We start from the raw sequence: 27016 nt of genomic DNA on the forward strand, positions 1-27016 counted from the left end.
TTTATTGATTGATCAATTTCATAGCCATATTTATTAATTATATATTTATTTATTTAATACAGACTAAAATGGCTTTTCAAAGAGTACAACCACATCATTTCAAACGTATTAAATATTTAAACCTTCAAATAAATACTGCTCATATTGTGGTGGCCTTGGTGTCTTCATTCTGCAGGGAAAAGAGATGAAATGCTTTAGCATCGTTAAATATGTTTCTTTTTATTCCACCTAGTATTTGAATTAAAGGGACAGTTAGGTGGGGATGTATGAGGTACTTATTCATAGTCGTATGCCAGGAGTATATGGTGGTTGGCTTGTCTCCAGTTTGAGTACCGATGTAAGAAGTGAAAGAATGCACTGCTGTGGACAGGGTCAGCAACTAAAATGTAAGCCACCTAAAAAAATCAATATCAGTTTAAGTGTGTGAAGAAGCAGTGAAAAAATTCTAAATATAGTGTACACTTAAACTCATAAAGATTTTTTAGGAGGCTAATCCTGTCCACAGCAGTTCATTGCTTAGCTTCCTACAGCGGTAATCCTGCTGCACCTCCAAAGTGTTGTGTGAACCAACAACCATCTACAGTAGGTAATACTCTATGGAGAAGTGCCTCATATAACCCCACTACCAAAAATCCAAACTATCCCTTTAAAGTGAAGGCGTGTTTCCATCTCACCTCTGACACTGAGGACGGTGGAGCATTCGGCCCGTCCAAGGGCGTTCTCTGCACTGATGGTGTACTCCCCCATGTCTTTGGGGCCTACGTGGAGAATTAACATGGAGCAAACCCCACAGGTGTCGGAGATGTAATAGTTGTCATTAGTGTTTAAGCTGATGTGATTTCGGTACCACGTGATTCGAGGTTTGGGGTTTCCCTTCACTGCACAGCTCATGTAACATTCATAGCCTTTGGGCGCAGTGTGAAGCTTCAAAGGCACAATGAAAGTTGGAGCACATTGCAAATCGCGGTCCTTTCTGGTCGGTACACTCACCACAAACTTTTCTATAAGAAAGGAGAGATAGTCAGATTATATTTTTCTTGAAGAAATGATTATTTGGTCTTTGAGGTTGTTAGGGATGCAAAAACACACCTTTCTTCTTCTCTACCCCCCAGGTTGGTGACTCTGAGGGTGCAGATATGCCCATATCGTTTTTGGCGTAGACCCGGAAGTTATATTCCCTCCCGGGCATTATATTACAGACTGTGAACTTGTTATTGAAGAGTCTGTCAGCCACTGCGGTCCATGTGCGTTTGGTAGAGTCCAGTTTGGACACGGTGTAGTGGAGGCGGTCATCACGCTTCTCATCAGGAGAAGGCTCCCAGATCACCGTAACCGTGCCAGGAACGTTTTCCTCCAGTTCTACCGGTCCAGGAGGCTTTGGATCATCTGGAACCACAATTAGTTTTACTGGTTGATCTATTAAATTGTTCTATAAATTATATGATTATATGAGATACTTATCCATAGTGAGTTTTTTACCTACAGTAGACGCCCCCAGTTTGGATGACCAGTACAGAATCTAAGCAATGAACTGCTGTATACAGGGTCAGCAGAGAAAGCGCATGCTATAAATGTACGCTAAATTTACAATATTCTCACCACTTTACGTCGCCGTCAGGTGGCCTTTTTTGACCAGAAAACACCGTTACATAAATCAGATACTGCTCTCCCCAAAGCAACAAGACTGCATCGGCCAAAACACACAAAAAAGTAATTTTACTTCAGAGAACATGGGACTTACTGGTCTACCACTGTCTCGACTGGTTAGTTTGTTTGTGTTATTGTGTGACTTCTGTGAATCTGAATTAACCGTTTAAAGGTTTTTTTTTTTTTTTTTTGGCATTTTTTTTTTTTTTTTTGCCTTTATTGACAGTGACAGCTGAAGGTATGACAGGAAAGGGGGGTGAAGAGACAGGGGATGACATGCAGCAAATGAGCCGCAGGCGGGATTCGAACCAGCGGCCGCTGCAGAGGACTAACAGCCTCAATACATGGTGCGCACGCCCTACCGACTGAGCTATAGGGGCGCCCTGAATTAACTGTTTAAAAAAACAAAAGTCTAGCTGAAGTCTGGTGGCATTGGAGAGAGCAATATTTAGCTTTTATAACAGCAGTTTCCCATTAGAAAAGGCTCTCTGACGACACGGTAAGGAACTGAAAATATTCCAAATATATAGCACACTTAACTGATAAAATAAATTTTGTTGCTGGCCCTGTCCACAGCAGTACATTAATAATGTAATAACAGTAATGCACTGACTATGGATAAGTATCTCATACAACCACATTTCAAATAATCAAAACTATCCACTTAATATGTCTTTCATCATAATGTAGCAAAAGAAAACATATATCTTAATTTTATTTTTACCTGTGACCCGCACTTCTGTACTGAATGTTTCCTGTCCTGCAAGATTTTTCACCACAATGGAGTAAATACCAGAATCAGAGCGCTCAGAGGACGGGATCAGCAGCTGGGATGAGCCATCAGAGTTACTGACTGTAACTCGCCTTGTCACTGGTACATTGTCCTTTAGCCACATAATATGAGGCCGTGGGGAGGCCTGTAAAAAAGAACATAGAGTATTTCAGGCCTGAATATACACTCAACAAATATACATATATTTAGAATAAACACCTCTGCTCCTGTTTGCCAGTGTTGCAATCATCTGTGCATCTACAGGCTGTATGAAGCACGTATGCCTGCTTAGGATGCTCTGGATCGACATGTATGACAGTGTGTTTCAGTTTCTGCCAAAATACAGCTGCTTTGCTGGATACTTTTCACCCTCTGCCACACCAATAAAAATTGCACATTTTAGAGTGACCTTTTATTGTGACTAGCACAAGTGCTCACTAGCACAGACCTGAATACATTTGTGCTTAAATGTTGAGAGAAATAAGCCTTTTGTGTGCATCCTCCACTTCAACTTGTGAAAAAAGTGAGTAAAAACAAGTGTTATGCTCCTCAATATGTTATCAAAAAGCTTAAGTAAAAATCTCACCTCAAAGTTCACTGTGATCCTGACAGAGTTTCCTGCCCTCACCACCATGAAACTCTTCATCTTGTGGTTTGTGAACTTTGGCCTCACTAGAACAACAGAAAAAATTATGTACAATGTATTCAGAAGTATTTAATATTATCACTGCTTCACTTTGCCTGCAGACAGCATTTTTCAATGAAAAAACGCTGCTATATGTGCCAAATATTGCTCTCTCCAAAGCAACCAGACTCCATAAACAGTAATTATGCCAGTAGAAAAGTGACAGCTGTTTGACAGTAAGGTATGAGGCTAAAATATTCTAAATATAGTGATACTGCTTTTTTTTTTAGGTGGGCCCTTCTTATGGTGGCTAATTTTTGCTGCTGCTGCTGTCAACACCAATACATTGCTTAGCTTCCTACACAGGTGCTCCTGCTTCCTCTCAAAGCTGTGGTCACGCCGACCACCATCTACTGTAGGTGATACGCTACGGATACAACGCAACTTCACGAAACCCAAACTATCTCCTCAATGCATAGCTGCAACTAACCAGCAACACACTGTTTCTTAAGTTTCTTTAAAAAGGTTGACATACCAGGCGAGGGCATTGCAACAATGTAATTGGTCAGCTCTTCTGGAGCGCTCTCTCCTCCATCGTTAGTCGTGATCACTCTGACCCAGTACATGTCCATGGACTTCAGGCCTTTCACACTGAAGGAGGTCGTGATGATGGGGGTGGTATTACAGCGGGACCACTCAATGCAGTCTGCCTGCCGAATCTCAACAAAATATCCCTTTGCTTCATCCCGTATCCCTGGTTTGTCCTCAGGTTTGGTCCAAGTCAGGACCAAGTGGCTGTAAGAAGTTTCTGTCACTTTCAGGCTTGTAACTTTACCAGGAGGCTCTGGAGTACACAAAATTAAAAGTCAATAAATACCAAATATCAAATATTTTGACTGAATTAGTTGGCAGAACAATAATTATTTTAAAATTAATAATAACTATAGACATTTTAACATTGTATCAATAAAAATATATTATTATACATCATCAGGCAAATCCTTTTTAATATTACATCATTTTAAGAAAAGCATATTAATACATTTTCAGCAGTATATTGTTTTAACGTTGATTGTAGCATGTTTCAGCACTTACTCTTTGGGTCACGTGCGAAAACAAACTCTGATGGGCTGCTAAATTCACCAACTCCTGAGAGGTTTATGGCAGTCACTCTGAATTCATATTCCAATCCTGCCACAACATCTTTCACTGCACATTTCTTCTCTGGAAGCAATTTCAGAGAAACAACAAAACATCAGTGTTGTCGTCCCCAACGCCATCAGATTGAGCTACAGTCAGATGAAAACGCAGACCTTTTATTAGTTCATCCGAGGCATTGACAACGGTCCAGAGATTACTGCCTTTCTTGCGCTTCTCCAGAATATAGCCCAGGATACGTGAACCTCCTCGGTTACTCGGTGATTCCCAGGAAAGGTTGATGCAGTCGTCATAAGCGCTGTCTACTTTTGGAGGCGCTGGAGGGCCAGGGAAAGCTGCAGCATGTACAAACAAAATAGGCTGTAAATTTAAAGGTTGTAGTGAGAGAGCTTGAACTTTTCTCTTGCAGTTTGAGACTTTTCTTAGTTCAGCAGCAGAGCATTAATGCTGAATAAGAATCTACTAATAAGATTAGTTCAGTTCAGTTTAAGAGTTCAGGTTTATTCTTTTCATCAGATTTTTTCATACAGCCTTTGCTTTTCAAAAAGTGCAGTATATTTTATTAATCTTCTTACTATCATTTACTTCAGCTGTGTGCTAAAATTATTAGCTGAGTAACAAACGAATTAACCACCAAAAGGTTAATATTCATTCATTAACTAAACAATTTATCAAGCAAAAGTGCAACATTTCTGTACAAGTGTAAGAACTTGCAGCTTTTCTCTTTTTGCAAATCGAAAATATTTTGGGGTTTAGGGATGATCGGTTTAGTGTTATCAATGATACTAATTAAGGTTCAGTTCCATTCAGGTCAAACAGAGTCAATATGGAACAGGACTTAATGATTTAAGGACCCTGCTATTTCATATAATTATGACAGCTGTAAAAAGGCTGTATTGATCAGTTGAATGACCAAAAAAAGTGATAATTATGTCATTTATCGAGCAAAAATGCGTCATTTTGTGTTTCTCAAATGTAGGAATTTGCAGTTTTTATCTCATATCATTGTAAACTGTAAAATAAATGTAAGCTTTGGGCTGTTAATCAAGAGAATAAGTAATATGACTTGAGTGTGTGACACAGATTACAAGGGAGAAAAGAATATAGACCAGTAGCAACCAAGGTCAAGTAAAGGATCATGGAGAACAGCAGGGGGCAGTGATTAATGAGTAATTATCAAATATTTCTTTTTCACAAAACATATTTTGAAATGTCCCTGTGGGAAAACCAAATCGTTTACCTTTTGCATTTGGACTCAGGGACATCAGACCATGTGAAAGACAAATGAGACACACGCCCTTAATTGACAGAAGCCACACCCGCTGTTCGTGGAGCTGCGTGACGCCCACCTGACGCACGCGGTCCACGGTCCGTGCCGGTCGGGTTGTGGAGCCACAAGCGTGGAGACAAGTTGGGAAATAGTCTTTACCGATCAGAAGACGGATCGTTTTCATTAAAGGTTCATATAAACGCCTTTGATGGATCCAGAAACCTCTTCAAAACAGCGGTGAGTCTAATGAAACGACTTGTCCGGTTTTTAAAAGTTTGGTGCAACACAAACGGATGTCCGCTCTGTAACGCTGTCGCCTCTCCAAATTAGAGTTGTGCAGTTCCTTATTGATCAATCATTAACCATTTATGTGATATAAACAAATAAATTATACATTGCTTACCACAGAGCAGTCATATCAGACTATCAGACAGTAAACTCCCAGAAAACTGCAGGTCTGCTGCAACTCTCTGTTCTTTTAAATCAAGGCTGAAGATTTTCTGTTTGCCCCTGCATGCCTTTTACTAAACACAATCTAATATATTAAACTGCACTGTAACCTTTACATTCCTATGTTTTCTTATTTCTATTTTCTATTTAACTCTTCGTTGTGTTAAATGTATTTTTATATTGCTTTGATCTTCTTTTTACATTTTGTCTTGATGCTTGTTTATGTTTGTTTTTATGTAAAGCACTTTGGAATTGCCTCGTTGTCGAAATGTGCTATTCAAATAACCTTGCCTTGCCTAGAAAGACATGCAACGGTGCATATAATGCTAGCCAGTTAATGCAAACAACACCAGATTTCCAAGGGAGAAAATTTGTTTGAGATGGGGAGATCTAAACCTGCAGCAGTAGAGTTTTCTGCTATCCAAACTTTACTTTTTTTCCCCCACAGCTTGTGAAGAACAACTGGATTGTGACCTTGGAGATTTTTTCAAACTGGGCAAGAATGACTTTAAACCCCAGCCAACGTTTCTGTGGAGTGATATAGACTGGTGAGACTGATGGCCTTAATGGAAAACTTATACAACACAGTGACTCCATGAAGGAAGACTGACAGATGGAGATCTTTTTCAAGCAGACCTCAATCAGTAAGTGCAAGTCTTTATTTTTTTTTTTTTGCATTCTGCTTTTGCTGTGTTGTTTGTGTTCTGCTGGCCGCCGTGCCGTACAAAGACTGTGCCTTTTTTGCTGGCTTTTTGTAAATTTGCTGATGTTGTTGTTATTATTGACCAGTGCCAAGGACAGTGAGTTGACTTTATTTAGTCCAATGGTTGCGGTCTTTGCTGTGCTTTTGGGAAACTAAAATGACTGTAGTTTGAAGTTATTGTTTTGCTGTGTAACATTTCACTGGCGGGTCCCATTGTCATCAGTTTGGCTATGTGAGTGGGTAAAAAATATTTTCAGTGATATCTGTAGCATTATTTTGTGTTATGAGAAATGGCCTAGATTGCATCTTGATTCATTTGCCAGTTGGTCTTTGTGTGCTTGGAATTGTTACTTCATGTAACCCACAAATGTCAATATGCTTTTTTATGTGCGTTTGGCGTAGGGATGGGAATTGCTAACATTTTATTGATATCAATGCCATTATCAATTCTGCTTATCAATCCAATTCTTTATTGATTACAGTGGAATTTCTATGTGGAAAAAATAGGCCTATTGTTATCATTATTATTACCATTATTTTTATTAATATGATTATATGTGAAAGTTTACATGAGGCTGAAACTGAAGTGGTGTACAGTCTTGTGTCAGGACCGTTGATGGACTGGAGTTTTCACCATCTGAGAGGCTTTTGTAATGTTCATGGCGTCCTTCAACCACTGTGGGGCGCTGTAAGATTCAAACTTTTGAGGTTCACATGTGCTGCAGATACAACGCTGAGACACAGCCCTCATTTGCATATACCCAGGATGCATTGCTAAGAGTTTAGGTTTACTACTTTTTTACTATTATTTACTATTTATTTTAAAATGAAAATGTTATGCTTTGTTTGTGTTTTTAATGTACAGTTGTTACTTTCTGTCAGTGTTTTTGAAGTGTTTGTTCAGAAAACGTTGGTTTGGATGTTTTAGTTGACCCCATGAGTGAGGGATCTTATACATTTAAAAACTTCCCCTGAAGCTCAAGTGTGTAAATGGAAATTATTGTTCTCACAACATAACATGTGCTCCAAGAACAATATGTAGGGTAGTGTGTTGTTGTGGGAGGAAATATTATATAACGTGCAGACGCAGATTACTTGAATGTATGTGTGGGAGCTGAGTTCGTGTAGAAATGGAAAGTAGAAGTAAATATGCTATTTCTGAATGAAGTTGAGAGAAATCTAATTCTGAAACCACCAGGTCTCAATGCTCACCACTAGTTTGGCCTGTGTCTGACTCCTGTCTAGGTTCTAGTATTACCTCTTGAGTCAAACTCTTGACAGGGGGGCATACATAAATGTTGGAGAACATGTAAAAAGAAACCATCACAACTAAGTGTAGGAGGACTGAAGTGTTTGGTTGTGTTTAACTGACATTAAACAGTTTAACAAAAAGTGAAAGAGCACCCAGTCTTTGGGATGCCGGTGTCACACAAGTACCAGTTTGGCTCACCCAGTGTGCCGGCTTGCATGTCGTCAGTCTCCATCACTTCACTTGTACCCTCTGCAGTCACCGCCTGGATGCGGTAACAATATTTCCGACCATGGTCCACGTCTGTATCGCGGTAGATTGGCACACCTGGGATTTCCCCTAACTTCTTCCAGGTGTTTCGTCCCACTTGCTGTCGCTCCATTATGTAGTTAATGACCGGTGAGCCGCCGTCATCCTTTGGAGGCCTCCACCTAAATTCTATACACATAGCTGAGCTTTCTGTCACCTCTGCAGGACCCAAGGGTGGAGTGGGTTTGTCTGAAACATCAAAAAAAGTGTTATTTAAAGTTTGAAATCCCTTCCGAACTTCTTATATATGAGAGGGTGAATAATGCATTTATGCAAGGGAAACAGTATTTCCACTGAGAGATTATCATGGTAAAAATTTGACAGTTGTGATGCCGGCAGGCAGCGGTGGCAGATGTAGCCGAGGTTTGAACCTAATAACTTTTGTCAAGCTCTGAAATGTATTTCCAAAACATCTTTAATCTGTCAAGTTATCACAAACTGGGATTCTGCTTCAAGTGGAGCAAAAACCAATCTTGATTTTTTTTTTTTTTTCAGTCAGTGGTACAGTAGTTTGAGGGGCTGCAGTGAAAATAACTACCTACATCCAATCTCAGAGCCACAGATCTCATTATAACTCAGGGCGTGTGGTGACCGCTGTCTCTGTTTTGATTGCAGTTTGTGCTTATTATGCGACTTTTAACTATGAATTAGAAAAGAATTACAAAGCAAGTTGTTTTTTTTTAGCCCCACTTCCCTATTTTCTCCACTTTATACTGTTTATAAGGTTCATTAATAGAAGGTAGGAAAGCTCAGTTTATGTGAATTATTAAAGTAAAAATACTCTCTGCTCCCAGTGGTCTTTCAACTGGACAGCAGTTAAATCAAACTCTATTTTAAAAGCAGGTGTTTATGGTAGGGATGTGTTTTTTTTAAATACATACTGAAGTTATATCATCAGTAAGACTCTTTCTAGTTCACTTTCATCTACAGGCACAGTTGGCACTTATGTAATTTTCTCAGTGTTTGCCACAGATGCACACTACACGTGGGCCGTCACTGCAGCGCTGAAGAAGTGATGTCTGCTGTTATTACAACTGAGCAGGAAAGATAGAGTAGCAGGGTAGAAACCTCAAAACGTGGCGTGAAGTCGGCCTCTATTCAATATACTGTATATTTTAAATTAACTTTGAATTTTAGTTTAGATGTTTACTTTGTTTTTGGAAGTTTTTTTTGGGGGGGGGCTTGTTCTCTCTGTCTCTCTGGGATCTCTGCTCAAGCCTGCAGCTGTCCAGGCACAGATGGGCTCAGTGACATGCTGCATCCTTTTCACCTGATAGAGAAAGAGACTGGCCTGACTTTTATCATTATGTGCATGAGTTATGAAGCATTTAAGGACACTGCTGTCTGCTCTTCAGAGTGTTTCTTCCTGCTCAGCTTGTTGCACAAATCGCATCCTTTGGCCTCTCTAAAGATTAGAATTTTCTTGAAGGAGTTGGATGGTAATTATTTCCTTTATTGTTATTATTTTATTGTTATATACATGTGTAGAGCATCTAAAAAAATCCTGTGTTTAATTCCTGCATAATCCATCATTCACTCACCAAGCACAATTAGGTGTGAAATTGCCTCAGTGAAGCCGTGTTCGTTCTTGAGTTTGATCTTGACCTCTCCTGTGTCCTTCCTCTGGCACCTGGTCAGGAGCAAGCGGCTGTGACTCCCAGATCTCTCTATCCTCATGTTGTTGTCATCATGGAGCTCCTCTCCCTCTTTGTACCACTGAATCTTTATGGGTTCATGGCCAACAAAATGCAGTTTGAAGATGGCGTTGTGCCCCACTTTAACTGTCACGGGCTCGGAGAAAGCACTGAGGTCTTCGGGGTGAAACCTTGGGGGATCTATAAAAGGGGAAAGTTAGGGTCATTTCAATGTTTATATGGTATGCAGCTGTGATCTGATTCTGACCTGTGGCTGTAATATCTGTCCTTTATTGTTATCACGATAAATTCTCAAACCTTTAACGTTGATCATCGCCTCTGTTTTACGACCGTCTGCCTCAAAACGATATTTCCCAGAGTGCTCTTCCTCGCACCTGATTATGACCAATCTATGGATTTCACCATCTTTAGTGATAGTGAAATTGTCATCTGGGGAAATCTGACAGGAAAAGATGCAGACAGATAAAAATAAACAAATTGAGCAAAAACATCTGTGAGTTAATCAGTTATTCGGATCATCAACAGCAACACTGCGTGCCCCAGAGGGTGTTGTGTCCACAGTAGCCCCAAGGAATCTGAGCGTCTGCCAAATGTTTCAGTGAAATCACAGATGAACACTGTGCATAAAATCTGTGGTAATTTCAAGTCATCAGTGGGTAAGGGATTGGATAAGGGTGAGAGGAGAGAAAGGGATGACATTCGACTGGGGAAAGTTACAGTTTCACCTCTGTTTGCTTCAGTTCAGATGAACTCTTGTGTGTTAATGTACTGTATGTAGTGATAATTTATTGTAGTTGAGAGGTTTTATTTGTCATGAATTTGCTATGCAAATTTGTATTGCATGTAGTATTTATTTATACCTTTAAATATACAAAATCCAGATAGTCCAAAATACTAACATTCACGATGACTTATTTCTCGGTGAGCTCTTTGTGACACCGGTCACTGGTATTTGATTTCCAAACGTGGGTCTGTTTAGAGATGATATCTGTTGTCCTATATGATGATTAATGCTTACAAGTGTGGATTTGTTTGTGAAGTCAGTCTAAACATGAACGGCATAATTAAAAGGGAAAAATGTATCATCATGATTTGGTATTTTTTCCTTGGAACAAATGAACCAGACTAGAGGTGTGAAAGCAATGCGAGACTCCTCGACCGCCAATAATACGTTACGTGACAGACACTGACATAGTGGTCAAGAAGATGATGAGTTTGACCTTTATGACTAACCTTTTTGCCGTCTCTGAACCAGGCTCCCTCGCAGTCTTCACTGCTGAGCTTGCATGTTAACTCAGCAGACTCATTGATGATCGCGTTGACATCAGACAAACCACAGATGAACTGAACCCCAGGATCTAACATACACAACAGAGAGCAGTTAGACACTGTGATAACAATGACAATGGTAGGAAGAACAGCTAGTGTTTCAACATTGCTTTTTGTTTTTGACTCTTTTTTTTTTTTTTTTTTTTTGAAAATTGTACATTCTTGTTTTTATTTATATATTTACTTTTTCAGTCTCAGCAGGGAGTTTTTGTTCTCTGGTTCTAACATGTACTACAATATTTTCAAAACCCACATTTCTGATTTATGTGCATAGTTTTGTTAACACAAAATTGTCTCTCCCTCCAGCCAAATCTAGATCTGTCAGGAACATTCGTCTTATATAGTAAATGAGGATGACAAAACAGTTTTTTCTGGCAGTGTAGTTCTGCTCCTAGAGAGGCTCCCCGCTGTGCAAATCCACATGGAATACAGAGCAACTTGATGACCAGCATGTGGGGATAATTGTGAATAAATGGGTAATAACTAGAAAATAATACAGTTATCAGTTGCTGAGGGATTCACTGCAGGTGGATGATATTGTTCATTAAATGTAATTATGTTTGCATTGTTAAAATGGTCCACATAGCAGCTGTTTAGTTGTAAAAATACTTAAATTATAAATTAATTGATTATTTGACTGCTGGATGCATCCAACTGAAGCCCCTTCCTGTAATTCAGTCATGACTCCTTCTAGGTTACTTACCAATCACCATATCTTCTATCAGTGGGCCTTGTCTTTTACGCCTTGAATGTGTGGCGGAGCCAGTCGCGTCTTCAGTCTCGTCACACTCGTTGTGGTCACTAGGACCTGTACTTTCACCTTTTAAATATCAAAATATTCAACTTTTGAACTTTACAGTAACACATACGGTAGTTGAGTTTGTGTTCACAATCATACCATTGTAACAGTCTCAATGTGGAACAAATGGTGTTTACACAAGATGTTTTTTTTTTCAGCCAATATGATAATAACATGCTTTGGCCAGTACCAATAAGATAACGGATAATTTCGTGTTTTTGTTCTTTTTAAAAAGAAGTTGATATAATCTAGTAGTTTATGCACACCTGAGGGTAGGAAAGGCTCAGATGTAGTAAGCAAAGATGGGGGATTTAATATTCCATAGCTCTCACCAAACCAAATCTAACTGACATTACTATTAGTGGTCATCAGAGTTGTCACAGTGCTGCCACTTTGTGGAAGCCAGTCGGGATCCAAATAAAGAATAAAAAAGAAAACAAAAACAAAGAACAGTTCTAAGTCTTTAAATGTTCTGTTTTGTAAAGTTCGTTTGATAACTTCACTAATATAATATAGCTTTTATGGAACATTCAGTCTAAAAATTCAGATTAAATGCTTTGACAATCTTTCAAGTCTGACATTAGTGTAGCCTGTATTTATCAGTAAATATTTGCAGATAGCGATATAGCTGGATAGACCTGATATTTAATGTGTAATGATTAAAAATTAGTCACTTAGCAAACAAGTTACACATGTATACTTGAAAACAGACAGAAAACCATGCAAATTCAGCCAGAACAATAATTTTTGCCCAAAACACAGCAAGAATGTACTAGTGTAATGCTTCAGGGAAGGAAAGGGACAAAAAATGTTTGTTCTCCATTAAGTGATACTGCACCTCCAATCAGTCATGCACCACTTGTTGTCTCTTACCATTGACTGCTTTCTGTCGCTGTTTGCTTTTCTTTGAACCCCTTGAACGCTTGACTTGGCCAGTGGAGTCCTCATTCTCATCACCGTCACTCGCTTCATTGTCGCTCGCTAGTTCATTTGGATCTGCGTTAGAGCCACAGACTTTAGATGGTATCTACTTGGTAACAAGAATTTACAGGTTTGTGAGTGAATTCATCATCTCAACAGTTATTTTGTGACCACTAACCAATACTACACCTCCATGCAGTGCACCACTTGTGGTCTCTTACCATTGAATATTTTCTGTCGCTGTTTGGTTTTCTTTGAACCACTTGAACGCTTAACTTTGCCAGTTGAATCCTCATTCTCATCACCGTCATTTGCATCATTGATACTTGCATCATTGTCACTTGCTAGTTCATTTGAATCTGAGTTAGAGTCACAGACTTTAGATGGTATGCACTTTACAATAAGAAATTACAACTTTATGAGTGACTACATCATCTCAGTAGTTATTTTATGGCCAATAATCCATACTACACCTGCATGCAGTCATGCACCACTTGTGCTCTCTTACCGTTGACTGCTTTCTGTTGCTTTTTGCTTTTCTTTGAACCACTTGAACACTTAACTTGGCCAGTGGAGTCCTCATTCTCATCACCGTCATGTGCATCATTGTCACTTGCTAGTTCATTTGGATCTGTGTTAGAGTCACAGACTTTAGATAGTATGCACTGGGCAACAAGAATCTACAATCTACTACGTCATCTCAGTGGTTATTTTCTGGCCATTAACCTGTACCAAACCTTCATGCAGTAATGCACCACTTGTGGTCTCTTACCATTGACTGTTTTCTGTCGCAGTTTGCTTTTCTTTGAACCACTTGAATGTGTAACTTGGCCAGTGGATTCCTCTTTCTCATCGCCGTCATTTGCGTCATTGTCACTTGCATCATTGTCACTTGCTAGTTCATTTGGATCTGAGTTAGAGCCACAGACTTTAGATAGTATGCACTTGGCAACAAGAATTGATCCTCTGCTGAGCCCCTCCTACAAACAGCAACTGTCCAACCATAGCTTAGCTTTGGCTTAACTAAGGCGCTGCAGGCCTATCAAGCTTTTCATTTCTCTCTGTGTTGAAGTGATGTGCAGGATGCTCTGAGACCAGGGATACTCAGTTTTACATGAGTCGGGGTGGTGGTGTCTTTTTTTGTAGTCTTTCAGAAATGTAAGACATAAGAGCTCACATGTGAGGAATGGATTTAACTTTGTCTTTACCTTCTCTAACATAGGGTGCGAGCAAACGCTGGCTTACTAGCTGCAGTAATTTTAGCCCCAACCAAAGTTATGACATGTTACCACTGCATTTACCGATGGTGGTCTGGCTGGGTGTCTTAAAGTCCGCTACACTTAATCTGATCCCTGCACTTCCTTTTCCCACATTGAGTGCATTTCTGTCATCTGTTGTATTTATGTACATTTCATATATATATATAAAGGCTTGACTAAGATAATGGACAAGTGTCAGGGAGAAAAAAAAACAGAATTTTATCTAAAAAAAAAAAGAACCCTTAGCAACAGTAACTAAGGAAGGTGGGGCTAAGCAACGGGTCAATTTACAAGTTTATGGGAGACTACATCATCTTAACAGTTTTTTTCTGGCCATTACCCATACTGCACCTGCATGCAGTCATGCACTACTTGTGGTCTCTTACCATTGACTGCTTTCTGTCGCTTTTTGCTTTTCTTTGAACCACTTGAACACTTGACTTGGCTCGTTGAGTCCTCATTCTCATCACCGTCATTTGCATCATTGTCACTTTCTAGTCCATTTGGATCTGTGTTAGAGCCACAAACTTTAGATAGTATGCACTTGTCTTTATGCAGTGGATTTTCACTAAGAACACTATTTTGTTTCAGTTTTATTTGATATATGGACTAATTTCTTTTCCATCATCCACAAATAAACTAAGAGTGGAGCAACACTCACTGAGTTCAAGACAACCACGGTGTCATGTGCAGCTTTGGCAGCTTTTTCCACATCATCATGCTGCCTCACAAGTTAATTATTAAAACACTGCCCAATTTCTCTATCAGTTCTTAAAAAACAACACATTCAAACCTGAACTTAACTCACACAGTAATTGTTTAATTTGTTTTGAAAGGTATACAGTATGTGGGAGTGATTAAACTAAATTTTCTTGTCACTTAGCCAACACGATACACATGCATACTACAGAAAAGCATGCAGAAAAACTATCTGTCGCCTTTGACTCATAAAAGAACAATATGAACTGCTTCAGGGAAGAAAAGATCCAGAAAAGTTATTTTATCCGTACACCTCCATGCAGTTATATACCACTTGTGGTCTCTTACCATCGACTGCTTTCTGCCACTGTTTGCTTTTCTTTGAACCACTTGAACGCTTAACTTGGCCAGCGGAGTCCTCATTCTCATCACCGTCACCTGCTTCACTGTCAAGTGCTTCATTATCACTTGCTGGTTCATTGGGATCTGTGATAGCGTCAGACTTAAGGTAATATACACTTGGATTTATGCAGTGGGTTTTCAGTAAGTTCAGTGTTGCATTGCTGTTTCATTAGATAAATTCTTTGCAGCGTCCAAAAATAAACTAAGAACAAAGCAACAAAGAGTAGAGACATCCAGGGTTCAACATTGTTTTGTTTTTTTTCGCTTGTCCAGTCATGCATGTGGGTCAGAAATCTTCTTTCCTGAAGGCAATTTTAACTTTGTCTCTGTACAAATAGTTTTATTAGTGGTTATTACATAACAACAAAGCCTAAAGGTAATTGTCATATTTAATGTAGGACTCCAACAAATGTAAGAAAATAGTCAAACATGTAAAAAGTCCCATGTGATGTCTTTAAAGTGTTAAAAAAACAACAAAATATTCAGTTTAATATGATAATAACCACCATTTTGCATGACAAATTGCTTAAAGGATTAACTGAGTATCAAAATAGTTTAATAGTGTTTGGTCTGGCAAGTGAGTTGCCGATTTTCTTGCCTTGACATGGCATTTTACTCACCCTGGGCAAGCGAGCAACCCTTAATGTTGAGCCCTGATCTCATTGAGTTCAAGACAAGAACTACAACATCATGTACAACACGGCAACTGTTTTCAAATCATAATCCTTCTTCATAAGTTCATAATTAAATGTTTCATTTTTCATTTATTAATGTTTCAGACGCTCACAAGGTTTCTTCTGCCAGTGCTTCACTATACAACATATCTGACACAAGTGTGACTGATCATGCAGGGTAACTGTGGTACAGTTCCTCCATGCATTCAAGCTGTTGTTTCTTACCAGATGCATTTTGTTTCCAGTGCACCTTCTTTTTCTGTTTTTTGTGTCTGACAGACCCAGTAGAGTCTTTATTTCCATCAGAACTGGTCACTTCATTTTGACTTGTGTCAAATTTTTGACTCCGGTTTAACTCTACATTAAGACAGACAACACAAACAAAAAAATAAATACAGGTCACTGCAGTACGGCGCAAAACATGTTTCGAAAAGTGTTGTCAATCACAAAAAGAAATGGACCATATAGATATTAAGAGCAGTACATTTTCTACATGTTGTCTTACCAATTTCTCCATGTTGTGTCTTTTGACCAGGTTTTATGTATCTTGAATTAGTAGTAGATCCTGTGAATTCCTCATTCTCTTCAATATATTCCTCTTCTGTTGTATCTGTCGGGTCTCAATTATAATAAAATAGTTCAGCATTAACCTCTCAGAGTCCCACTGACTTATGATGAACATTTATCTCTCTTCTTTTAAAATAACAAACACAACAACACATTATAAACAGAACACTGCTGACTACCCACTGCAGTGCTGATGGTGAAAATGTATTGTTAGGCACAGATCGACTTTACCTGTTACCTTGTCATAATCCGCTTGACCAGATCTGGTGTGTTTCCTGTTCTTGGGGTCGTCTCCTGTCAGTCCCACTTCTCCTCTTGTTACACCCCCTGAACCATCTAGTGTTGTTACCGTGCCATCTCCTCTTGAGTTTTTGATCGTTGCTTTCACTTGGCTCCCGGTTGGCTGCCTTCCGCTGGTGGTCTTTCCATCTCCCAGTTGTCCCTCTCCTGGTTTTGCTTTTATGGATGCTAAAATCTTCTCCATCTCCTGTTTGTTTTTTATTTGTTGCTCTCTGGCCACCTTCTCGAGGTCAGTTCGTGCTCCACCAGCCAAGGCAGTTTTACGAGATATCTTCTTACCAGCAGATGCAGGGTCACTCTCAGCTTAGAGGATATGAGATACAACACACACGACACATAACTCACATTTACTTGTGAAAAAGCATCGCTCATAATGATGGCAGTAATAAGGATCACTTCAGCAGCACACTCTGTTTAATTGGTTGTTGTATTATACTTTAAGTTGTTACCATCCACCACCAGCCAGGCACTGCAGGACGTAATGCCAGCCACAGCTGAGTAGATGCCTTTGTCCTGCTGCTTGCAGTCCTTTATCAGAAGCCTGTGGATCAGCTTGTGGTCTGACATGGTTATGCTGTATTTCTCTCCATTCTCGAGGACGCTGCCCTTGCCCATCCATGTAACTCTGGGCAGTGGGTGTGTCAGGACACATGCAAAGAGGGCGTCCTCTCTTTCTTCGGCTTTAACCTCCTGAATTTTGATTACAAAGTCCACATTGGAAACTGCAAAAGCAACACAAGGAGGTCAGTGAACCTAGCCATCTATTCAGCTTCAGTTACTCAAAGCTACTACAGATTAAGAAGGTGTATACACACATATATAATGTATATATTAGTGAAAATAGAAATTGTCCTTGAAGCACTAATCTTGCCATAAAAAAACTTACCTTAAAGGAACTGTGAAAATTAGTATTGTCAGAAATTGCACACACTGGATGGATACACATGGACAACAGGATTTCTTTGATTTGTAAAACCTTTAAAGTTTTAATTCAAACTGCTTCTCCTTTTAGGCTTGGGCTGTATAAAGGTATATAATGGTTTACCAGGGTATTAAGAAGTCCCTGCAGTATGATTTTCAGTGCCATCACCATGGAGATTCAGTATTATAGTGTGGAGCACACGCCACGTGAGGTCAGTCTCTGTAAGTTACAGGACTAACTAGTAAATTAGGAAAAATTGTATCAGGGATTTAGTCCTGATTATAAAGTTGATCCAGTGAACTTATAGTGGGTGTGAACTGGACAGTGTGGGTTTCAGTTTTTCAGTGAATAAAACCTGCAGCTTCCCAAGACCGAATCAAAGTTGTTGTTTCCCACTTGTGGGAACAGCATCGGTATGATGATCAGCTCTGCCTACACTGAGGGAGCACTATCTGCAGTGGAGCAAAGTTGAGTTGAGTCCTTCTACACAAGTTTTACACAAATACCACCTCGATACCATATACCTGGTAAAAGAAAAAGTCAGAAATGTATGGAGCTATGAAAAAAACAGATACAGCCGAAGCCTAGTTCCCTTCTTGAACCTACGTGTATATTCTGTAAGGAGGTTGTCCTCTTCATCCCCCGGATTCATCCTGTTGTTGAGGAGGTTGACCTCATCAACGTCCACCTGATTAAGCCCTGTGTTCTTCGTCATCCCAGCGCTCCTAAGGCCGTATTTCTCTGGTGCATCTTCATCATACGGAATCACACCATCCTAACAGTTACACAGAAGAGTTGCAAACAAAACAAAGCGTTCGGATTCTGAATATGGAAAAGATCATTTCAATATACTGTGCATGTTTTGGAAAACGTCAAGCAGTAGCTCGATCTGAAAAACAAAGAAGGTGATTAAATGTTCTGTATTTTAATAATAGGAGAATCAGCATTTCAGTTGTTCAGAGTTTGAGACGGTTCTGTCCAAAATCACTCCCTTGTCCTCTCACTCCATTACTTCCTATAGATAGTTTACTCCATATTATATTTTGGACACATATCATTAATCTAATCGTAACTTGGCGTCAACATTGTCCATCTATAAAATTCAGCACATTGCATAAAGCAGTATACGTGTTTTTTTGGTTTCTATGAGAATTTTTGAAGGCACTTTGTGGTGTGTAGTTTTCACACTCAGGACTTTGACACTTCAATAAAGTGGAGGGAGTTAAACATAATGCACTGTATAGCAAACTGGGAGTCATTACCAACACAGTAAATGTAGTACTTTAAAAAGAGCTGAACAGCTAAAGAGATATCAGTCAGTCTCACTGTGCATCTTCACGCTCAATTTACCGCTCTAGTAATGTACAGTCATCATAATTATACCTGTTTTTCTGATAAGAGATGGAAACAGCTGATTGAGGGAGTGAGGCAGAATTAATGAGATGAAATGAGCAGCAAAGACACATAATAATTTTTCATGAGTAAATATTTCAGTTGCTCTTCTTCCGCTTATTTTAGCTGATAACTGTAAGTGTTTACACATGATAATATGCTAAGTTTGGTACATTTTCAGAATGAATAATCAGAGCCAGATGTCTTCATTGAAATGGCACATCCGTCATCCAGCTTGTTAATACTGTACCGATGACTTGGCAGAAGATAACGCATCGACTCTGTGAGGTGACAGTTTTCATACCTTATACTGATTTTGCCCTCGCTCCCTCTTCTTCACTTCCAGTTTCTTGAGAACTGAATCTAAGTCTGCGACACCAAACTCGGCACAGATGCGCTCGTAGTCTTTCCTGTCAGCATTCAGCATCGCGTCCCAGAATGTTTTATCAGTTTCCCCATCTGCTTGTTTTGTCTGGTTTTCCTCTGCTTTACTAAAGGTAGCAGACACATATTGAAAAAAAGCAAGAAAAGATTAAAGTCACACACATGCAGAGAGGTTTTTTTAAAATCTTACTGTGACAATATCTGCTCTCTTACCTTCTCCTCAGCAGTTTTCTAAAATCTGATGGATCAGTCAAACCTGAAAGCAACAAATTCAGTTCAAGTTTGTCAAAATCTTCTACAGCTGTACTGTATACTGATTTGAAGTCATATAAAGCTATAGGGGAGCTGCACATTGGTAAGAGTTGCTGATGTTTTTTTTTTCCTCTTACCCTGAGTCACAGTTAATGTTGCTGTGCAGACAGCTTTGCCATATTCGTTTGCAGCACAGCATTTGTATGTGTCTGCTTCTGCAGCAGACACTTTGTGAATCTAAGAATGTAAATAACATTAGAAATGACAAGTTATCAGACGCACAGAAGGAATTCACATTCACATATGGTGCTGTGTACCCAATATGAGCAGAAACGGTTTGTATTTTTGAAATCATTTAGTCACTCACCTCTAATATATGTTCTCCAGTTGATTCATCATATTTGCTCTTAAATTTGTCCTTGTCTGAAATTGTCCCTTTAGCTCTTCTCCATGACACCTCTGGTTTTGGATCCCCTTTCACCACGGCCTTGAAAACAGCTAATTTCCCTAAAGGATGCATGAATTGATCAGTTACAGTCATTTATTATCAGGCATCTCTTCTTCACCTTAAGGTGACCATGCAATTCAGTGTTGGAGCTCAGTTATAATGAAACTCACCCTCCTTAACAGTTACTGGGATTGGTTTACACTGGAAGTCTGGGGTGCTTTTTCCCTCTGGTACGTTTGCTACGTTCTGCGTTATCATTACTCCAGTCTTAGTTCTTCTCCGGATGACAGCTGAACAAACCCAGCAGAGACAGTCATAAAAAGAAAAGTATCAGTTAGTAATAAGCATAGAAAAGTAATTTACTGCCCAACATAAAAAAAATAATAAATTCAAATAAAAAAAATCGGTTCACACAGCAGGATTTGAAATAAATATTCAGTCCAAATGAGGAGAGCTGCTGCTGGTAGAACTAAACAGATTTCTGTTTTGCTGCCAGCAGATGTCAGGAATGTCACACTTATTCCCAGTAATGCTTTTTGTGTGTGTTGACAGCAACATTTGCTTTCTGACAACTAAAGAAATGGGAAGTGAGGCAGACAAATCTCAAACAGCCCACAATATTCCTCTTATTTATGTATTAGAGTTTAGTAATATATAGGTGTCTGCTTGGAGTGCCAGCTCATTTCTCATTAACGTTACTAATGTTATTAACCTTAATTAATTTTACTCTTTCACATCTGAAGCACGTTTTTTGTTTTTGTCAATTGAATAGTTTTTCTCTCTTAACTGTCAAATTCAATGCCCACTTACATCAGCTAAAAAGAAATGAAGGTTATGAAGCAGAGGTTTCTCTGTACCTTTTACAGAATACATGCTGGTAGAAGAATGGATGAACTTAATTTCTGTTTCCTGTCTCCAGTACTACACAGTCCTTTTGTTATCAGTTATTCTGCCAATTATTTTCTTGATTAATTGTTTTGGTTATAAAGTGTCAAAAATAGTGAAGTACACCAACCTCGACTGATTCTAAGGTAACAAAAACACAATGATTCTTATTTTCAGGTGATCATAAACATACTTATGAATATTATATTTGGTTTCTGCCATACTTTGCCAATAAATCCCTGTAAATCTTACACGCTGGACCTTGAAATGAACACAACGCACAGTTCCTCTGTGATCCTCTGCCGACATGTTTTCCCGCTGAACTTTTTCTTATCAGGCTTTGGATGTGCAAAGATTAGGAGGATCACACAGGAGTCGATAAAAAACAACATTAATCCAGGGATTAATGATTATTATGACAAGGACTGACATCGGAGAACAGCCACCCTGTCAAACGTGTGACTGATTTGACAGTGTAGTAAATAGATATTTTAGGTTATCAACACAAAGGCAGGACAGCCTACAAGCAGACACAGTTTTCAGTAATACCCACGGTATTATTTAATATTCATTCCTTTATTCATATATTGTAGCTCAGCATAGCGTTCAAACAGTACAGTACTGCATGGATAAATAAAATAAATAGAAATCACCTGACTTGTTTCCAGACACCTCATTGAAACGTTGAATGTACTGATGAACGATGGAGAAACCTGGGTGGAAAGAAATAACAGTACATCAGCTCAAAGTGCATATGCTTATGCTGTGCTGCTTATGTCTTATGCTATAAGATATTAAGTGGTATACATTGTGTGCTCTAACAGAAGCTGGTCATTTTAATTTGCTTCTGTGAAATTGCAGGTTATGTCCTGCAGGCATTTCCTTATATTTTGAGAAATGTTGTTGATTATCCAAGCCAGGTGAAGCATCTATTTGCCTTTACTTTGCATGCGATAGATAGATAAATGGATAGAAAGAAAGAAGGGGAGAGAGATGTAATTGAGTGGGAGACCAAAATAAACAGTGGGTGGAGAGGCCGGGAGTGAAGACCCAGTCAGGCATAATGTGGAAAAGGAAAGCTCATAGAGGCCTGAATAAACTGAAGCACTGAGTGGGTCACAGTAAAGGGCAGCAGGCAGCCAACCTTAATCCAGGGATGTTTTCTTCTCATCCTCAATTTATCACTGAAGCCTGAGAGAGTAGACCTTCAGTCAACTGGCTGTTCAAGTGGCTGTCAGTCGGACAAACTCCACCTTGCATAGCTCCTCTGAATTTAAATGGAGTAAATGGAGGAACTGCAAAGTTCATCATGTGGCTTCAGTGAATGTTTTCACATTTCACTGCATTTTACATTTGTCAAGTGAACTGTTACAATAGATTCAATTAAGTTTCCTTAAAGCTGCTATCATGGATTTTGACCACTTGGGGGCAGCGGAAACAGGTTGTTAACACAACATGTCATCACCTTGTAACGGCAAACAGTTTCTTATTTACATCCAGCAGTTACAGAACAATGCTGTCATTCATTTGGAGTTAGGTTTGTGTTCACCCAGTGAATCCATGATAAGTCCAATACTGACTCCCTTTTAGCTTTGTTTTTGTCTCTACCAGCTCCTGAGGGAAATATCTGGCTCTTTAGCTGCTAAATGCTCCACTGATTTCACCTATTAGTTACTAACTGTCTGTCTGCCGTTTGGTGTTTAAAAGGTGATCTACTGAAATTTTTAGTGCTTTTTTTTTGCTGCAGCCGAAAACGATGCCACAGTATGAGAGCAGTTAGAGTGAAACAGATATAATGAGCTGAAACTCACCATAAATCTATATAAACCCAACTATGGATCTTTTTTTTTTTTTTTTTATCATTTACCACATTGTTTTCACATTCTTGTGAATGCAACATCTCTACAACGAACTGAGAGAATTTCTTCAAAGTTGGCACAAATGACCACTTTGAAACGAGAATGAACTGTGGACAGTTTGGTGGTCAAAGGTCTCTTTGATCTCACACACCACATTTTTGGCCATAACTCAAGAATTCATCTGCAATTTTGACAAATGAAGACAGCATGTTTCTCACTGGAAATTAAACCTGTACAGTGTTAGCTTCCATTTTGCCAAAAAATATGCTCAATGCCTTTTTATTAACTTCCTTAAAAGTTGCAGGTCATTATAGTGGTAAGTTCCATATTACATACATGTATATTATGAGTCTGCACAGACTTGGATGTAAACTGTAACTTGACTAGTTGGCGGAGGCAGTAATTCTATTTTTTGACTGCTCTGTTGTATATGACCATTGACAGCTGACTTCTCACTCTTCTTAACTGGCTGCAAGTGATCAACAACTGTTTCAGTTTGACACCTTGTTTCATCTAAAGATGGCATGTGTGGGATTCATGTTAATGTTGGTTTAACTCTGCAAATCTCAGCTGGTTGCATCTGGCAGTTGTGGTGGCATTGCAGGAGGTGCTTCACAGTCTGTTGGCTGTCGGGGATCTGCACTCGGAGTGCACTCTTCTAGTTAAAACTATATTTTATTGTAGTTTTTGTGTAAGCCATTCATAGTAACATTAATAATAAGATAGTAGTCAGGAATTCATTTTGTATTAGCAATAAATGTAAAGGGACCAGGCTTTCGTTTTCTCTTTCAAAGAGGGGAATATTTCTCCTCTCTTTCCATGAAATATTGTTGACGCCTGGGCATTATTCATTTTGCTGATACAACAAAACATTTCATGTTTCAAAATGTCTTCAAACCGCTGTCTTGATGGACCAATCTGTCACTGCATACAACATGGAGTGCTTGTCTACTCTCTAAATTGTTCGACTCCAGCAATATGTTATGTTTTGGCAGGATTAGTGGCAGCTCATTTTCCACCACTTTTGGTGATGAATTAACTCGCACACAGTTTTCTGCATATGAGACAGTAATTAAATTGCTTTGCTCATGTCAAAGACTAAAGTAGGCTTTCATTACAGATAATCGCTGCTAAGTAGTGTTAGAAAACGATGTTGTGAATGTGAATGAATCTTTCTTGTACAGAATATTCACTTGTTAAACAATTTTTCACATGTGATTTTAGTAATTGCAGCATTTTTTTTCTTTTACAAAACAATACAGCAGAACCTATGGCTGAGTGATTTTTGATTACAGTGAAGGTGTATATTAAGATATTGTCTTGATAACACATGACCTTTAGCCTTGCAGTTTACATCTACTGTTACTGTTCAATACTTTTCCTTAAAATCTGTAATCATAAGAGGCATTGGAAAAATTACACAAACTTAAAAAAATAAAGAGGAAAGCTTGCTATTTAAAATGAATCAGTATCGCAACGATCCAAAGCAGAAATGTATCACAAATTAATGAGAAAGCACACTCCATTAGGCCATAGCTGTCAAATGGCTTAATATCTGAGAAAATGCAATTACTCATTTTCACAACTACCTCTGCCACTGTTTGCTTCAATTTGCTGCGGCACCACTTTGTTTTGGCAATAGATGGACACCAGACCACTTTATTATTGTGTAAATCGGTAAGATGAACTGGGATTAAACAGAAAAAAAACAGAAATTTGAAGAGGAAGGAGGAACTTTACTTCGTCTGTTGGTCGTGGGACCTGTGTTCTTCGCCCTGTTCCACATTTTGGCAAGAGTTTATTGTCAAACGGGTGACCTGGAAATAGACAGTGAACGTAACCATTAGTACCAATGTTAAGACCACAGACCTGTCTTTGCATTACAGAGTATTATCTTCATGCATTTATTTTCCTCTCGCTGTGCTGTATTTTTGCAAAGAGGAGTTTTGCTAACATTTTCCATATCATAAAAAAAAAAATTAAAAGAAGACAGTTCTGTTTCTAGTTTGGTTTTGTTCAGTTTTTCAGCACTGCAAAGCCTCGTTCAGACAGACACTTGCTAAGCTAACCAATATTTTCTCCATAGCACCTTCAGGCTCCTGAGCAAAACCACTGCATATTAGCAAGTGTGAAATCCTATTCTAAGTAGATGAATGAGAAACAGCAGGCATGTCAGTGGTGTATAACTACAAATACTACCTTGTATTGCATGAGGCTCAAATATGGTCACAGTCTGATTATATATGTGCTTGTGCCATATGTTGCATTACTCATAAAACTGGCAAGTCTAAACACTGTTTTCAGTTTATGTGGAACAAGGCCAAAAGGTCAACCTGTTATGTTTATTTTCAGGCTTGTTAGTTCCTGTGGGCATTGACACTGTGGTAAAAACATGTACCTCATATGCAAAGTGTTGATTAAACCAGTTTCTGAAGTTCAAAAGCTTAAGTTAAAAGCTTTGTTGAAATCAGTTTATATGGTCTCTAAAGTTGGTATCAGAGGCCTTTACAGATTTCTTCATAAAGGGATGGTAGCAGTTACTTCAACACACAAAAAAAAGTATTAAGTAAAGATTTTTTGACAAAGAAAGATTATGCTTATTGTTATATTCTGGTGAGATCTGAGGGCTTAAAAACATTAAGACGTGGTCGTCGCGAGGCCACGTCATATTGATTGCAGCACAAACACTGATGGTGCACAGCTCTCCAGCTATAGTTAGCTGTGACCCTGTAATAACTTCATATGGTCACACTAAGCCTGACTGTAGACTCTTACTGCACCCAGATCTCCTTTTTCAGGAGCTGAATGCTAAGAATTGGATGCTCTCAAAAAATCACTGTATTCAGAGTATACCAGAGATAAATACAAGGATAACCTGACAAATAGAGAGAGTGTGGGAGAGTGAGATACAGCGAGAGTAATTTTATCTTTATTACAGCTGAATATCTCATTTATCTCTTCATATTCAAACTGATAGCTGCAACTAATGATTTTTTTCATTGTTGATTAATCTGTCTCTTTTTTTTCTCGATTGATTAGTTTTTTGTCTCTAAAATATCGGAAAAATGTTGATTAGTGTTTCCTAAAGCCCAAGATAATGTCCGCAAAGGTCTTGTTTTGCCCACAACCCAAAGATACTCAGTTTTATGTCATGAAAGAACAAGGAAAACAAAAAACATTCACATTTAAGAAACTGTGAATCGGTGTAGCTCTAAACCAGCTTGTGTGTTATCATGGATTGAAAATAGAAGGTAATCAAAGGACAGAAGGCAGAAAGACAGAAACAGTCCTTTATACAGAGTGAAAATCAACGCTTTGATCCAGGCTTGAAGTAGAAGCCTCAGATTCCTCTCAAGAGCATCATGTAAACCCCCCAGTTGTTCTGCCTCTCTCTTTTCATAAACTGTAATCCACCTGGATATAATAAAGCACTAAGTGCTGACCTGTGGTCAGGATGTACCTTTGGTAGCTCACAGACACAAACAAACAGAGAGGAAGAGTGGTTTACCTGTAAACAGCTCTGTCTCCACTCCCACTGAGACTCTGAGACTGGTTTATAGATGTGGTATCAGCACGCTTCCTCCTGGGTTTTACTGGATATTAAGTCCTTTGGGATTTTGCTGTCTGCAAGCTTGCGCCTAGACAGTGACTGTCAAGGAGAGGCTTCTTCTGTTTAGGCAGATGGATGCTCAAAGCGGGTGGGTTATTATTAAGGGGGAGCGGGGTGGGTGGGTGGGTGGTGGGGCACAGGATGAGGTAAAGAGGGATGAATAGCCTGAGGGAGAGGGAAGGGCTACCAATGACAAGTTAGTGGTGAAGTTTATCTCTCACTGCAGTAATTACTGATGACAGCGTGCTCATCTTTCACAGAGCAGTTGCTGACAAGAAAATGATTGGTGAGTTCATTTTGTTTGTGTGGTATCTGATTCTTACAGATAGCGCATTACAGATACCATACACGTATAACTGTCTGAGGGGAAGAATCAGAGAACAGTTTGTTTAGTGTAGTGGTGCTTTTTGATCCTGTTAAGCAGATTCTTAATTGCTGAAAATGCAGGCAAATGGCTTAGTGTTAAAAAAAAAAAA

General features: G+C 39.0%; 1 protein-coding gene across 1 annotated transcript; it reads right to left on the minus strand.

The window, feature by feature from the left end:
• On the minus strand, positions 1 to 26593 carry LOC146324946 (immunoglobulin-like and fibronectin type III domain-containing protein 1). The gene is made up of 27 exons (XM_084720615.1): positions 26439 to 26593; positions 24671 to 24747; positions 21725 to 21784; positions 20357 to 20476; positions 20106 to 20245; positions 19876 to 19975; positions 19700 to 19742; positions 19407 to 19593; positions 18317 to 18485; positions 17238 to 17510; positions 16720 to 17091; positions 16421 to 16531; positions 16147 to 16290; positions 13660 to 13797; positions 11871 to 11987; positions 11072 to 11196; positions 10136 to 10277; positions 9725 to 10018; positions 8076 to 8372; positions 4358 to 4537; positions 4140 to 4268; positions 3580 to 3888; positions 3006 to 3091; positions 2372 to 2564; positions 1090 to 1386; positions 675 to 1001; positions 1 to 169 (listed from the first exon to the last, which is right to left on the minus strand). Exons 2-27 carry the CDS (start codon positions 24714 to 24716, stop codon positions 165 to 167), a joined length of 4404 nt encoding a protein of 1467 aa, XP_084576741.1. The 5' UTR covers positions 24717 to 24747; positions 26439 to 26593; the 3' UTR covers positions 1 to 164.
• Positions 26594 to 27016: the final 423 nt, after the last annotated feature.

Source organism: Lutjanus erythropterus, chromosome 6 (assembly GCF_056507025.1).
Source record: "Lutjanus erythropterus isolate fLutEry1 chromosome 6, fLutEry1.hap2, whole genome shotgun sequence".
Taxonomy (NCBI): Eukaryota; Metazoa; Chordata; class Actinopteri; order Lutjaniformes; family Lutjanidae; genus Lutjanus; species Lutjanus erythropterus.

What these genes read in the sequence shown, in the direction of transcription:
- LOC146324946 (XM_084720615.1), bottom strand. Translation starts at nt 24,716, where the DNA reads ATGTGGAACAGGGCGAAGAACACAGGTCCCACGACCAACAGACGAA. An exon ending in TCCCACGACCAACAGACGAA is followed by an intron (nt 21,785 to 24,670) that starts GTAAAGTTCCTC and finishes CTTTCCACCCAG; the next exon opens with GTTTCTCCATCGTTCATCAG. An exon ending in GGATCACAGTGAACTTTGAG is followed by an intron (nt 2,565 to 3,005) that starts GTGAGATTTTTA and finishes TCTTTTTTACAG; the next exon opens with GCCTCCCCACGGCCTCATAT.